Below are 15,694 nucleotides of genomic sequence, written 5' to 3'. Positions count from 1 at the left end.
CCCAGGCCTCCCCGCAGGGAGCTTGTCCCCCATCACCCAGGCCTCCCTGCATGCCTCCCAGACCCTGGGCGGCTACGGGCTGGGGTCGGGGCCGCCTGTCAGCCCTGCACACGGGAGACACCAATCAGCATGGCTATTAAGCAGCAAAGGATGCCTTCCCTTCTCAGCACAAGCATTAATTACGGCTTCGCTGCACTCAGGGGCCGTCTGATCCCACTGCTCAAACAAAGGCATGAAAAATTCATGAGCAGGGACCCTGCGTTGAGGTCGCCACTCCCAGGGGTCCCTCGGTGTCTGGGCCCCGACCAGGCAGGATGGGGAGGAGACAGGAGACAGAGGGGCCGAGGGGCTGTCCTGGGGAGGATCTGGGCCGTGCACTGGAGGAAGGTACTGGAAACACTGCCAGCCTCTGCTTCTACCTCCCCAGCTTCCCATCCAGGCGAGCTGCCTGGGCCCGGTGGGTGGGAGAGAGGCTGAGGCAGGGCCAGGGCTGCTCCGGCAGGGCCAGTGAGGGCCGGGTTTCTGCCCCGAGGCACTGCATGAAGGTTCCTGAACACAACTACCTGGGGCAGGGGGCCCTGACCCCTCCTCACCAGCAGAAAAAATGCCCCCACAACATGGGCGCCTGCACCGACCCGAGGTGCCTGGAACGGTGGCAAGGCGTGGGCGGGACAGAGTGGAAAGGCCTGGCCTGAGCGTCGAGTGAGAGGCCAAGCTGCTGGGAATGCCGGTGCAGAAGCCCCACCTGGCTGAGCGCGTGTGGCCCGAGTGTGCACACGTGTCCTCCATGGGGCCCTGTTAAGCTGTGTGTGCACACCCAGGTACCCGGGGACATGAGGAGCATCTGCTGTGTACACGTGTGCCATGGTGCATCCTGCGTGTGCCAGTTCCCGACCCCTCCCTGTACCATCTGGTCATCCTGCCCTTGGTGGCTTCTGCCCTCAGTGTCCTGCCACATGTCCCAATGTCTGTATGTGGCACGTGGGCGCCTCAGGACCTGCCATGGAGCCGCGTGCCACTGAGTGGGGAAAACGACCACCTGTGCCGCCTGTGCTAGGCCCTTGTGGGGCAGACAGCGGCTCGGCTGCTTGACCTATTCTGTCTGAACCTGCATCCTGGAAACTCCAGCTCCCTGGATGGCTCGGGGCGGTCGGGGGAGCAGCTCTGGAAGGGATGGGGCAGGAGCATGAGTGGCTGTGGGCCCCATGCCCTGTCCTGTGGGACCCCATCTTCCCAGATGGTAGTGCCAAGGGGCCCGCCTTCATTTGGGCTGCATACTCGGGCGGGATACGGAATGTATTCCAATCAAGTGATTTGGCTGAAATAAGGGGCAGGGGCTGCTGTGGTGCCGGTGGCCCGCAGGGCTGGGAGCAGCTGGGAAGGTTTCGAGTTGAGCTTCACACTGTGTGAAATGTCTCATGATTGGAAAGGTCATCTCAGCCCCTTTCGGCTGCCTCAGTCCTGTGAATCTGCACCCCTCCACCATGCGGGCTCAGCCCGGGCTCCCCTTCCCTTCCCCTCCACGGGCAGAACTGGGATGCCTGGGGGAGGGGGGGCGCAGTCAGGTGGGGGCCACATGTGCACTCACCCCACGCAGCCGGGCAGCTATCCCCGGGGAGGGGGGTGCGTGACCACCGAGGGGCTGCTGGCCCCTCGTGGGCAGGGGGTTACGGGTGTGGGTACTGGAGCCTGGAGCCGCAGGGCCCAACTCTGGCACTTGAGGGTGAGGTGCCTTTGGCCTCCCACAGTTCTGGCATGGAATGGGATGGGTGGGGCACATTGAGTGGATTTGTTCCTGATGTGCCTCGGGGTAGGGGTATGGTGTGGGGCTGTGCCCCCAGGGTCACAGCAGTATCAGCCCATTTCATAGGTGAGGAAGTAGAGGTTCAGAGGAAAAGCACGTTCTTCAGCTGCACTCTTCAGGTCACTCAGCAAGGGCCTGGAGCTGAGCCCAGGACTCAGAGCTGGGGATCTGGGCTTGTGGGGCCATAGGTATGAGGCCGGGAGCCCTCCTGACATCGGGGAATGGCCCCTCCAGGTGAGGCAGGTACAGCGAACAGTAGGCTTGCCCTGGAGCCTGGTTCCAGGTGCTGATGTGGTGAGCCCACAGCAGGCACCACATACACCGCAGGTGGCTTGGAAACCCACAGGATGGCTGGCAGGGACAGTGTGTGGTACGCGGGTCACGGGGCGTGTGGAGCCCACTGAGAGGGGATGTCTGGCCTCCATTCTGGCAGGGTTGGGTGCAGAAAACAGTGTGGGGCTGGGCTCTGCTGCTGCACCAGGCCAGACGAAGGTGTGCCAGGGACCAGAGTGGGTAGGTGGCCAGGACCAGCTGGGCACACTCTCAGGGTGACCCACAGGGAATGGGGCCCAAGGCCAAGGGAAGGCAGCACCTGGCAGGAGGGATCTGGGATCAACTGAGAGAGGGCTGGGGGGCAGGACTAGGTGGGTGGGGCTGGAAGGCATAACTGGGTGGGTGGGGGAACGGGGCTGGGAGACTGGACTGGGTGGGCATGAGGCTGGAGGGCAGGACTGGGTGGGCCGGAGCACGGCGCTGGGGCTTCCTGGCCCACCTGACAGCCAGCTCTTCCCTCCCTGACTTTGATCCTGGCACAGACGCCTCCCGCCCGTCCCCCAGGCCTTTCTTCTCTGGAGACTGGAAGAGCGGGTGCCTGGAAGGAGCTGCCGTGGGGTCCAAAGGGTGGGGGCTGGGCAATGTGTGGGGATGTGGCTCATACTGGGCTCACTTGCAAGTTGCCACGGACCCACCTGCTGCCCGGTGGGGACACTGAGGACCGAGTGCATGGGAGCCACCAGGGTGCAGCCTGGGGGTGGTGCTGGGTGGGTTCTGAGTCCTGAATCCAGGCTCTGAATCTGTGGCAGATGCCCCGGAGGCCACGCTCACCCTCTGCTCAGGGCCCTGCCGCACTGAGGCCCACCAGAGTTCCTCTCACTGTCCTGGGAGGTGGAGGTACCCTTGCACCTGGTTACACAAAATAATCGGGCGGCGGGTCCTGAAAAATGCCATGCTTGCTTACTCAGCAAATTCAGCTTTTATGAGTGTTTAGGCTTCAAAGCACTAATTACCCAATTAATGGGCAATTAACAAGCAATCAAGTCACTGTAGCCAACAGCCACAGCCTCCAGGAGCTGCAGGTGAGGCCCTGGAGCACACATGCCAGAGCTGGACTTGCCTGGGCACCCTCCCCACAGCGCCGAGGCCCCATGGGCTGTGCGCCCGCCTGTGACAGTGCCTTCCGGTTGGGGCTCGAGCCCTCAGGAAAGGCTGTGCCATGCGGCGGCCCCGTGGCCGTCACTACCAGGGAAAGCTCTGGGCTCTGCGTTGCCCACTGGAGGCCCCCACTTAGTGCACCCAGCACGGACCGCGCTTGCCTCAGGCCCTGCAGGACTCGGGCAGCCCTCCACCTCCAGTCCAGGCCCGTGAAGAGACAGCTGGGGACGGGAAAGGGGAGCGGTGGGGCTGTGGGGCTGGCACCCCTGCCTCTGGCCCCAGGATCTCTGGAGGCATTTCTGAACTCTCCCTGAGAGCTGCCAAGGGAGACCACCTGAGGGGCCTGGTGAGCCACGCGTCAGCAAGAATGTGGGGCTGGAGCCCTGGTTAGGAGGAGAGACAGCTGGAGAACGCACCCTCCCAGGCCCCTTCCGTCTCAGGACCTCCTATGAATCGAACTAACTCCCTCTCAGGCCTGCTCCGAGGGACTCAGCCCAGCCACAGCCAAGCCCACTCTGACCAGGGATCTGGGTGAGCCCGTTCCCCCAACGCTCTTCCCCGAGTCCCGGCCAGTCTGGCTCCTCCTGGCACTCAGGGCTCTGTGGCCCCTCCCCTGAGCTCTCCGTGCAGTGGCAGCCCTGCCCCTCCACAAGAGCGCGGCCAGCCCCTGCTCAGGGCCCTGATCCCACCCAGGGGGGATCTCCGATCGGCTGCTTGCTGATCCACGGTCTTGTCTGTTGAGAACACGGATCCTGTTCCCGAGGGTCGACAGGATCCACTCAGCTGGAGACATGGCAGGCACACACCTGGGCTCCAAAGTCTGCACTGCCCGCAGCCCCACGCTGTGCTTGGAGGGGACAAAACTGTCCTCGTGGGGGCTCCCAACTGTCACAAAGATTGGGGCACTAGGTGCTGGGGCCAGTCCCCGAGGGAGCACTGCCCAGCCCCAGTGCAATTCCAGAACATTCTGCCAGACATTTGCAGTACTAGAAACCTGCTCAGCACCACCTGAGCCTTGGACCTAAATGCTCAAAAATGCACAAAATCACCTTTAATTTTCTCAAGTCGCGACTGCCACAAATGGAAAATCTGGACTGGCATTTGCTCTGTGACACCCTGGGACACGGATGGGGAAAGCGTCCACCTCAGCCACCTCCAGGCTCAGCCCGACTCACACACCGGGCATGCTGGACTGGCATTCGCGCTGTGATGCCCTGGGATGCGGGCCGGGGAGGGCCCACCACAGCCACCTCCGGGCTTGGCCCGACTCACACACTGGACAGGAACCGTCTCACTCAGAACAGCTTTCCATTCTCCACCCGAGTGCCACTCTTCCCATTAAGTACGTGTCCCTGGCCACACGCTCTGTGGGCTTCTCACCCACAGCAGAGGGCACCCACCACACGACAGGGTGGCCATGCAGCACATCCCTAACCCTCAGCCCTCATGTCCTGTCGAGCATGGCCACCTGGAGCCCCTGTGCTCTAGCCTTCCAGCTGTCTCCACATAGCAAAGGGGTTCCTGGCAACAAGAGCTGGCCACCAGCCGCTTCCACTCCACCCCACCCCACACCAGCCTGAAGACCCTGGCATGCCACCAGAGCCCCTCGCCTCACCATGATCGTTACCACACAGGCACATGCACAACACGATCATATATACACGTGTGCAAAGACACCGTTACATACACACATGTGCACAGCCATATACATTATGTACACACGTGCACTGACATGCAGTTATGCATGCATATGCACTTATATGTACACATAGGCACATAATACACTTTCACATACACATGTGCACTCACACACACCGTCACATACACATGGCACTCACACTGTCATGTGCACATGGCACACAACATGTACACATGGCACACACAACATGTACACATGGCACACACTGTCATGTACACATGCACTCACACAATCATGTACACGTGCACTCACACACACCATCATGTACACATGGCACACACCATGTACACGTGCACTCACACACCATGCACACGTGCACTCACACACCATGTACACGTGCACTCACACACCATGCACACGTGCACTCACATCATGTACACATGGCACAGTCATGTACATGTGCACTCTCACACCATGTACACATATCCACACACGTGCACTGCCATGTACACATGCACTCACCCACAGTCATGTACACACGTGCACTCACACCATCATGGACATATGTGCACTCACACTGTCATGGACACACGTGCACACACACAGGACTCCTCGCCCCTGGTCCCACAAGCATCCCCTCTGGGTCTCTGCCCAGCTGCTTCTCTGGGGGTTCCTGCACCTCCTGGACCTAGCGTGCCTGGGGCACCCACGGCCTCAGCCTCACTTTCCCATGCACCTCCTGCTCTCTGATACTGGCTGCATTTGCTCCTGTTCCTCATCTGGCTGGGAGAGCTGGGATCTGGCAGCCACTGCCCCACATACCTGCGGATCAGCTCTGCTCACCTCTTCACACCCAACCAGCACTGTCAGGGGGCCAGGCTGCAGCCCCCATCCTGCCTCAGAGGCCTCAGTGGGGTTTCCTTCCGTCTCTCCCTCTACGTCCCCACAGTGGATGGAGTGTGGATCTCAAATCCACTCTCCTTTTTCTCATTAGCGTCCCTCCCAGCACAGCCCTGGCTGGACCGGAATAATTAACAAGCCTGTGTCAGGGAATGAATAAAAGATGGCCCCCTGGCCCCGAGCACGTGGCTGACCTTTCTTGGAGCCGATCGTATTAATATATTCTCGTGTTGTCAGGCTCAAAGTGCTAACTGCCTCATGAATTATTTATCAACACAAAAAGTCTTAACCAGAAACAGTGTTAACATTAATTCCTAACCCCCATGTCACAGCAGCCCAGCCTGTTCCCATAATTGGATTTCAGCTTGACGGACACCCTGGACTCCAGCCTGGCCCTCTCCAGCAGGGCTGTGCACCGCCACCTTCACTGTCTGTGCCGCCCTCCTTGGTCGGGCACCTCCCTGCCCCGTAGGGCTGTCCTGCCTGGTGGACGGCTGTGGTCCCCGTTCCTGGGAGTGCTGCAGGGAGCTGCGGGCGGGGTGAAGGGCGGCACTTATGAGGCCCCCCAGGCCAGGGTCCAACCCCTTCCCTGGAACCTGGCCTGGGCTGGGGGGCTCTGACCTGCAGAATGTGCTGGAATGGTGCCGCCAGCCTGGCTGAGGCTCTGGGAGGGGTGGCCACAGCTGCCTGGGCTTTGAGCCACCGAGGCCCAGAAGCCGGGCATGTAAGCGAAGCCACCCTGAACCCTCCACCCAGCCCAGCCACCAGCCACCGTCCCCGGGAGACCCCAGTGAGTGCAGTGCAGCACAGAGGAGCCAGCCGGGCTGAGCCTCGCTCAATTCTGACCCACGAAACGGAAGATAAAAGAGCACATGCCGGCCGCAGGGAGTGAGCCCTGCAGGGCACAAGGGGGCAGGGAGGCGGCAAGGTGAAAAGGGTGGACAGGGAGGGGACCAAATCCATTGGCCCCATCTGGACCCTGTCCTGGCAGAGGGTGCGACAGGTGCAGCTGACGCCTGGGCCTCGGCTTCCGCATCTGCAGACGGAGGTGAGGCCTCGTCATGGACGTCACCTGTTTGCAATCAAATACCGCAGGTGGAGAAGTCCAATGATCTATATGCCATGGAGATGAAGGTGTTCTCACACGCAGGCACTCCCTTCACCTGGGGCCCGAGAACGCACGTCCTCCCACAGCCCACAGAGGCCAGGCCCCGAGTGGGGGTGGATGGCAGAACGGCCACCTCCCAGGACCCCAAGTCCCTGCTGCCCCCGTGCCAACCTCCCAGGGCTGAGTGGTGGTGCCTGGGCTGCTGGAACAAGCCTGGCCTGGACCCTGCCCCTCTCAGCACTGGGTGGATCAGCCCCTCTGTCACTCAGCCTGGGGTGGTGGGGAACAGTGGCACTATCTGCACAGCCTCCCATCCTCCACGACCCAGCTCCCCCGCACCTCTCCCTGTCTCCTCCGGCAGCTGCGCCCGCCCGTCTCAGGTCCCGCACACACAGGCTTGCCCCTACCCAGACGCCCTGGCCTGCCCCTTCTGAGACACTGCCCCGGCCCCAGCCCACCTTCCTTCCCAGCTGGCAGCTGCTGCTCTCTTTACCGACTGGCTCCTCTCCCCACTGGAACGGCAGCTGCCTGAGGGCAGGGACCCTGTGTGATGTGCCCGGCACAGAGACCAGCCCAGAGTCAGGCTGTGCTGAGGCCACTGCCCTTGGGCACATGATCACCGTGGCATGGACGGACAGACGGGCGGCAGGTGGGGACAGGTGGTGGGTAAATGCATGGATGTGGGTGCGTGAAGATGAACAAATGGGTGGGCAGATGGGCACGGGCTGTGGCCACCGTGGGTGAGGACATGGCTCAGCCCCCACCTCTGCGGTCCCCACACAGCAGCCAGCCTGAAAGACCCTCCTATGCTCAGAGGTTGGGAGGAGACTGTGGCTCTCTGACTCCAGGGAGAGGCTGATGGGTTTTTATTGCTTTTGTACAAATTATGGCTGCTCAGAAGAGGCCCAAGGAGCCACGTAGTGAGTGTCATAAACCTGCCTCGTAAAGACAGCGCCTGTATCGGGCCTGGCGCAGAGCGAGGGCGACAGGGCCCGGGCGGCTGGGGGCATCTGCAGTGTTCCACCTGGCTGGGTCTCTGCCCCTCCCGCCCACCTCCAGCCTCCCTGTCCCAGGCCTGCCCCCAAGCACGCGGTGGGCTCCCTCCTCAGGTGCCTCAGAGCCTCCCACGGGCCCCGCTGTTCAAACCTGCACCTGCTTCAGTCGGCCTGGCTCCTCCTCCCGCCCACTTCCAGACCTCCCTGTCCCCGTCCCCGCCGACCTGGCCCCCCTTCCCACCCTTCTGCGCTGTGCTTAACACCCCACTGGGGCAGCACCTCCCTGGCTTCCCTTACCAGGGTCTTTCCCATCTTTCTCCCCACGTGCATGCCCTGGCCATGGCCACGCTCCGCACACACGGGCTAGAGGGGAGGCAAGGGGACCGATTTCTCCACACCTCAGTTTGTGCAGGGCGGGTGTCTGTGACCCTGATGGACGGCCTCGCCATTGGGACAGGAAGGGTCTGGGGGGCTGTGGCCAAGTGGGCGCTACTGGGGGCAGAGGAGGGTGTGTGGGCATAGCCACGCAGGTGGCTCTTCTTGGCGGGCACAAGGGGCCGGGCAGCCGCATGGAGGACAATCCTGGGCAGGCGGGGCTGAGTGGTGAGAGAGGTCTGAGGGTCTCAGCTCCCAGTCACTGAGGTGGGTGCCCATGGGTGGCCCCATCGGCCTCTCTGGGCCTGCGACCCTGTCTAGAGAACGGGATGATCTGGTAACTAAACGCCACGTGCAGGGTGAGATGGGTCCCTGAGGCCTGGGCCTCACCATGGGCTGTTACCTCTACCCTGCAGCTCATCTGGCCCCTCACCCTGGCCCCTGTACGCCCCCTGCTGGCCACGGGCCCTTCCAGAACATTCTGTGCTCCGGTGTGGGAGGGCAAGCCAGGCTCCTGTGCTGGCAGGAATGGCTCCAACCCAGCAGGCTCTTGTGGATCCTCATTCTAACGAATCCGCCACGCTGCCCCTGCCACGCTGCCATCAGTCACCACATCCTCGGGTGGAAGCAGCTTGACCTTACAGTGCTGATGGTGGCCGAGGAGGCCAAACCACACACTCAGGGCAGCAGCTGCTGAGGATGAGCAATAGCTGGGGCTTTGCTGGCCACCGATGTGGACAAAATTACACCACTTTCAGGACGGTTCATAAAACCAGACCAGGTGAAGAATGCCCGTGCCGATCAGCAACATAGGAGGCTGCCGGCCTGGCTGTGGCTCCTTGTTATGCTGGAGGCCCCAGTCACAGATAGGCAGGCAGCAAGGGGTGCACACGTGAGCAACACGCAACGCCACATGCACAACACGCAACGCCACATGCACAACACACTGCCACATGAGCAACAAACACAACGCCAAGTAGTTCACAACACACACCACGTGCACAACACACGCCAAATTCACAACACACAACGCCACATGAGTAACACACCCCAAGTTCACAACACACAACGCCAAGTTCGCAACATGCAGCGCCACGTGCACAACACACACACACAGGTCACACACGCGGGTGCGTGCGTGCGCACACACACGCAGAGGCCCAGAGAGGAACCCGTGACACTGCTTGACAAGGCCACACACAGCCCCACACAGCCCACCACACGGGGGTGCCGCAGACACGAGGTGCACACGGGCACATGCGCACGTGCATGCATACACACGCACATGCACACACTCCCACACACATACGGCAGCCCCAGCCGAGGGAGCACCCCAGGAGTCTGAGGGCCTCAGGGAAGTACCGAACCCCCACTAGTGGGTCCCAGGCTCCAGCACAATCCAGACCCTCAGCCAGGCCCCCTGCCTGCTCCTGGGTCCTGCCTGTCCTGCTCCTGGGCACGTGTCCCGTGGGGCCGGTTCTGGGTCCTCCGCCCCGGGGGTTGTGGGGCCGGTTCTGGGTCCTCTGCCCCTGAGGTGGTCTGGCCTCCACCTGCCTCCAGTCCTCAGTGCCGGGGAAGAGCACTTCCGAGGAGGCCGGGCACCTCCCTGCTGTCTGCCTAGAGCCTGGGCTCTCCCCTGTAACCCCCCACACACTGGACACAAGGGGCCCCCAGGGCTGACAGCGTGGGCGACTGAGGGCTACACTGGACCAGGGCCCTGGGTGCACACCTGCACATGGCTGGGCCCACCTGTACGCACCAGGGTCTGAAACACAGGTCTGTGTGCGCCGGGGCCCAGGGCACACACACAGGACCGTCTGCAGCCCTCAGGGTCCTCCCGGGCTCCTGCGGCTTGGAGGGCAACCCCATCCCCTGTGCAGCAGGCCGGCTCCTCCCCTGCCTTCCCCCTCCCCCCATCCTACCATCTGTCACTTCTGTGCCTCGGCTGTGGGGGTTAAGCTGCAAGCAGCTGGCAAGCTAATGATGGGCTTTCTCAGGAAACACAGAGAGTGCTCTAGAGAGAAAACCTGAATAACGAATGGAGACTAAGAAGCAGAAGGGCGCCCAGTGGCTCAGGGCAGAGAGGCCCAGGTGCCCTGGGGGCCTCAGACCAGCTGGGGTGGCCACAGGAGGTGACCATGTGCACACCTCACCAGTAACCGGGGGCAGAGCCCACCTTCCAGAGCTTAAGACCCAGCCCTCCCCCTGACCCACAGTAAGCCGGCAGGAGCCCTGCCCGGCACTTGGAGATGTCACCGACACTCACAGTCTGCACCTACGCAGGGGCCGCAGCCCTCCTGCCCATGGAGTCTGCATCAGGGCACCCCACTTGGCCCAGATACTTCCCAGCAGCCAGGGCCAGGTGGCTTTAGCCCGTTTCCACACTCTGACCCTGAACACGCACACCAGGAGCCGGCCTGTCAGGATATGGCTGATGGCCTGCCCAGTACACCGCCCAGAGAAGGGTGGGGGAGTGTCATCACACTCATGACGATGGCTGTTAGGACAACCACAGCCACCTCTGAGGGGCTGCCCCCCGCGCTCAGACGACAACAGCAAGACTGCCCCAGGCCCGCCGACGCCCCACGCAGCACAGGAGGAAGGAAAGCCCCAGGAAGAGGCCCCTTGGGCGGGCGGACGCTCCAGGAACCACTGCACAGATGTGAGCTCCGGCCGCCCCAGGTCAACGGCTCATGGACTCTGGGCCAAACCAGGTGAGAGGCCAAAGGCAGAACCCAGGGTGGCAGAGCCAAGCCCAGGGTGGCAGAGCCGAGCCCAGGGCTTTACACAGACCCTCAGGTGAAAGGGTAGCCTCAGGGGAGCTGGGGTGGGGGTGCGAAGGGCCCAGCTGAGCCCCTGCCGTGACCCAGTCAAGTGGCCGATTCCTGCCCATGATCCTGGGTCCAGGGATCATGGGGTCCACTCCTGGCCTGTGGCCGCGACGCCCATGCCGCCCCCTCACCGCCTCCTGCTCTGCCACCAGCAGAAGCTATGGGACAGAGACAGTGTGGGGCTGCCACACCAGTCCGCATCCCCTCTGGCCTGGCCACACTGGGTCACTGATGGTTAATTACACACCCTATGAAAAGCTGCTGTGGTTTAGTGAGGGAGCCTCTCCGGCCTGGAAATTACGGGGGCTGCAGGGACGGGGCGGGCGGAGTCCAGGCCCCTACCCTCCCACGAGCCAAGCAGGCCGTCAATCTGTAGAAATGGCTTTTATGGAGCTCTGGGTTTTACGATGTCATTAATGTTCCTCCTGACACTTGAGGGAAAACGAAACACAGTCATGAGGAGGGCAGGGGACCAGTGGTGATGGGAGTCGGGGAGATGGGGCTGGGCCTCCAGGTCTGGGGGGCAGGGGACAGCGGTGATGGGAGTCGGGGAGATAGGGCTGGGCCTCCAGGTCTGGGGGGCAGGGGTCGGCGCCTGGCCTCCCAGGTCATTCCCACAGTAAGTCCAGGCACATGTGCAAGGAGACCTCCGCCGTGCCATGTGCACCCATGGGGAGGCACGGCACACCGAAACACACCCACTCCCCCAGGCAGACACCCACTCCCCCCCAGGGCACACACCCGTCATGAAGACTGCACACGGGTCTCCTTCCCCCTGCCCGACACGGGGTGCTGGCTCCCTGGGTGTTGCCCTGCAGTGCCCAACCTGGACCCAGTCCTCTCTGTCCGGGCTGAGGCAGGTGCCGGTTGGGGCATTGGAGGCGGCTGCTCACACCACGGGCACCTCCCACACCAAATGTCCCAGGCCCCCAATAGGACCCCAGGAAGCAGCGCGGCCATGGTCCCGCGGATCCCGGCAGCCTTAGCCACCGCTGGGGTCTGTGCAGGCTGACCACTCCGAGGCTCCTGGCAGGGCCACAGTCACAGGGCCAGCCCATCCCCCTGAGGCAGCATGTCAGCCTGGGGGCCTCTGGCAAACTGTGAGCAGGACACTCCCCCGATCTTCACTCCGGAGCTTGTCCACTCCCCACCAGCCCCACGTGCCTGAGGCCAGAACCAGTCTGGGGCTTCAGAGGGAAAGCGGGCACAAGACGGGTGAGCTAGGTTGTGGGGCCTCGGACAGGTGAGGTGGGGCCCGGTCCTAAGGCCCCAAGGGGACAAAGATGGTTGGGGGGGTGCTGGGGGACTTACAGAGTAGCCTCTCCCTGAGACCGCCTGCGCAGAGCTCTGCAGGAAGGAAGAGGGGACAGTCAGTGAGGCTGCGGCTCTGACCCAAACTCCTCGGGACGCACCCGGCCACCTGCCCCGCAGCCCCGCAGCCCGTAACCCGGCTGAGCACCTCTCCCGGGTGGGGACAGGTCCAGACGCCCAGGCCCAAGACCGCCAGCGAGACGTCCTCACAGGCAGGGGCCATGAGAACTGAGGCCACGGGGAGGAGGACAGAGCTCGGCGCCATGGGGGCGTCGTGGTGGGATCCTCCCCAGGGGCTGTTGTCCTCCTGGCCCAACCAGTCTGAGGCTCCCACAGGGACACCCTTGGCTAGCTCCCTGTCCCCAGGAGGGCAGGCCCCCCCAGAAACGCTCCTCAGAGGAGGCAGGAAGACCTGGGGGAGGCCGGCTCAGGGCCCCAGCTTCTGCTGACTTCCCTCCGTGCCCACCCACCAGAGGGGTCCACAGTTGCAGGACTTTGGGGAGGGTGCCCTGGTTAGTCATGGAAGGCTTCCTGGAGGAGGTGCCAGATGGAGCCCTCAAAGGAGGGTTCACCACAGGGGCCTGACAGGTGGGGGGCGGGTCAGGGCTGGGGGATGGCAGCTGGGAGCCCCTCAGACATCAGGGAACACTCTGGTCTGCAGGGGCTGCTGGGGGCCCCCATGCTCTTGGTGGGGATCCCTCTGGTCTGCAGGGGCTGCTGGGGGCCCCCTACACCCTTGGATCCCTCTGGCTTGAGCGGGTGTTGTGAGGTCTTCAGGACAGAGGTGTGGATCACACCAGCTACACACTCAGACCACCAGGGCCTCCCCCAGCCGGAGTGGGGGGGAAGCAGGCTCAGGGTTGCTGTAGTGGATGGGGTGGGTCACTGAGCCGGGCAGGGTGGGGCTCACAGAGAGGGTCCAGAACAGCCTGGGGAGTAGGGGGCAGATGCAAAGATCCAACACTCCGAGGGGCAGGGCAGAGGAAGAAAAGGGGGGCTATGGGGCCAGCTGAGAGCAGCCCCCCACTCTCCCCAATCAATCGAAGACCCCCACTGCAGAGTCGGGGAGGACACCCCCTCCCCCTTCCCCAGACAGACCCTGGCCAGGGCCAGGTCAGCTCCTGAAGGGCCCCAGGGTGTCAGGGGACAGAGCCCAAGGCCCTGGGTCCCGATGGGCCCACCCGCCAGCTCCCAGCTGTCAGAGGGGTGGGGGGCCTCTGTCGCCCCGAGTTTGAGCCTCAGTCCCAGCTGCTGCGTTGTGCCCAGAATGTGACTTCATTCATCAGGGGCTGGCAATCAGAGGACGAACCAGGGCAGCAGCGGCCCCAGGTAATTCCCAGTCTATTTTCCTAACTTGTGGCAACAGATGGGGAGACGGGCAGTGAGGCCTTCATTTAAGTGATAATGAGATGCCTCAGGTTCCATTCATCGGAACTCCCCCCACTGCCCACCCCACACATCCTGCAGGAGCTGGGGAAAAGGTGTCAACGGCCTCCAGCCTCTTCCCGCCCCGCCCCGATGCTCCCACTGCCGCGCCCTCAGGGTCCAGCCCTGTCACTGGCCAAATCCAGCATGAGAGCCTAAGTGTGGGAGGTCCCGGCCCCCCGGGGACCTGGGGCCCAGGGGCCTCTCTCAGGGACGCCAAAGGCGTGTCCTGACCCAGGTCAGCGTGTGCCTCTGCCTGGCACAGGCACGTCGGGAGCCTGGGACGCTCGGCCCAGACCTGATCTGGGTGAAAGAAGCACCTTCCGCTGACGTTTAACAAACCCCAGCCCCTGCTGCCTCCACACTCCGCCTGCTCCCATCCCAGGTTAACAAACCCCGGCCCCTGCTGCCTCCACGCTCCGCCTGCCTCTCGCCCCAGCCCACAAGGCAGGTGGGTGTCCCCAGCAGCAGGGCAGGACCCACGGCAGCCCAGGCGTCCCCAGTGGCGGCCCAGGGGTGCCCATCTCGAGGCTCGGCCGCCATCCGCCTGCCCTCCACCCCCAGGGCCAGTGGTGCAGGCGCAGTGTCCAAGGCAGGCTGAACGTTTTGGGCTCTGGGCTCCTGCTAGCTTGCTCACCGTTTCTTCATTTAAATCTCTCCTAATGGGGAAAGTCCTAATGAGTAAAAAATCATGCTTTAATGAAGGCAAAATGCTAATTGCTAAGACAAAGCCTTCATGGGAAACCGGGCCCTAACCAGAGGCTTCCTGGATGCCCTTGTGCAGGACGCAGCGGGCAGGGGGCCCAGACTCAGGGAGCCTCCGGGCGCAGGCAGCTGTGGGTACTCACATCGCTGAGCGGGTCCCGGGAGCTGGTGGCTTCGAGGACGCTGTCGTCGTCACTGTCCCGGTCGCCCCCTTTGGACACGGTGACCTTCATCTGGGACAGAGAGAGACACTGTCTCAGGCAAACCCCCACCTCACCATGTCCGCATCGGGGCCCGCTAGCTAGGGCTACGTGCCTGCTCCTGGCACCCTGGCCCCGGGTGCCCCGACAGCCACTGGGCGCTCTGGGATGTGACGTGCTGTGGTGGGCCGGGGCCTGGTCTGGGGGTGGGAGCAGCAGCAGGACGGAGCTCTGCAGAGCCAGGAATGCCATCCCGGCTGACGGCTCACACACTGATAACACACTCTACCAGGATGGGGAGGACCCACCCAGGACCCCCCAGCTCAGTGACATGAGAACCGCCACGTGCTCGGAGCCGCCCCTTCCACAAGCCGCTGACTCTGAAGACATCCTGGGGGTGCTGGGGACCACGGGTGGGGCCTTCTCCCACACCCTGGGCTCTTCTCAGCCTCAACGGCCAAGCTGCCCTCTGGCTGGTTAGCACCACCCCATCCGGCTGTACAGGGCTATGACCTCCAGGCCAAGCCTCAGTACCACCCACCGTCCCTTGGCTGTGCCCACTCCACCTCCTTCGGTCGGCACCATCTCGGGGCAAGCAGCAAGGTGGTGGTGGGACCTGCCCGTCCCTCGCCGTGTGCCCTTGGGCCGCTGTGCAGCCTCCCCATGCCTCGATTTCATCACCTGCAGAAGGGAGCGCCCACACTCACTACCCCCCGCCACCACCTCTGACACCAGCCAGCATGGGCGCCGCTGCATGCCAGGGCCTGGCCCAGGCACTCACATGTTTGCTCACACAGTGGCCCCGAGTAGAAACTATTTTCCTTTACGTTTCACGGATGAGCAAACAGACCTGCAGACAGGTTAAGTGGCCACACAGGGACCAGACCCAGAGCCCTGCACGTATTTAATTTTCCTACTTAGAAATAATTTCGGCCGGGGCGGTGGCTCAAGCCTGTAATCCCAGCACTTT

At 63.0% G+C, this 15,694-nt stretch overlaps 1 protein-coding gene across 1 annotated transcript in view; it reads right to left on the bottom strand.

Annotated features, from left to right (window-relative positions):
* FBRSL1 (fibrosin like 1) overlaps positions 1-15,694 on the bottom strand; it is a 107,175-nt gene that overhangs the window by 45,647 nt on the left and 45,834 nt on the right. Inside the window, exons 3-4 of the mRNA XM_026449525.1 lie at positions 14,668-14,757; positions 12,395-12,430 (exon numbers count right to left, since the gene is read on the bottom strand). Of these exons, the coding sequence (XP_026305310.1) occupies positions 12,395-12,430; positions 14,668-14,757 (126 nt within the window). The remainder of the gene's footprint in view (positions 1-12,394; positions 12,431-14,667; positions 14,758-15,694) is intronic.

This window comes from Piliocolobus tephrosceles, chromosome 10 (genome assembly GCF_002776525.5).
Source record: "Piliocolobus tephrosceles isolate RC106 chromosome 10, ASM277652v3, whole genome shotgun sequence".
Classification (NCBI taxonomy): Eukaryota; Metazoa; Chordata; class Mammalia; order Primates; family Cercopithecidae; genus Piliocolobus; species Piliocolobus tephrosceles.
This window is presented reverse-complemented; position numbering and strand designations above follow the sequence as displayed.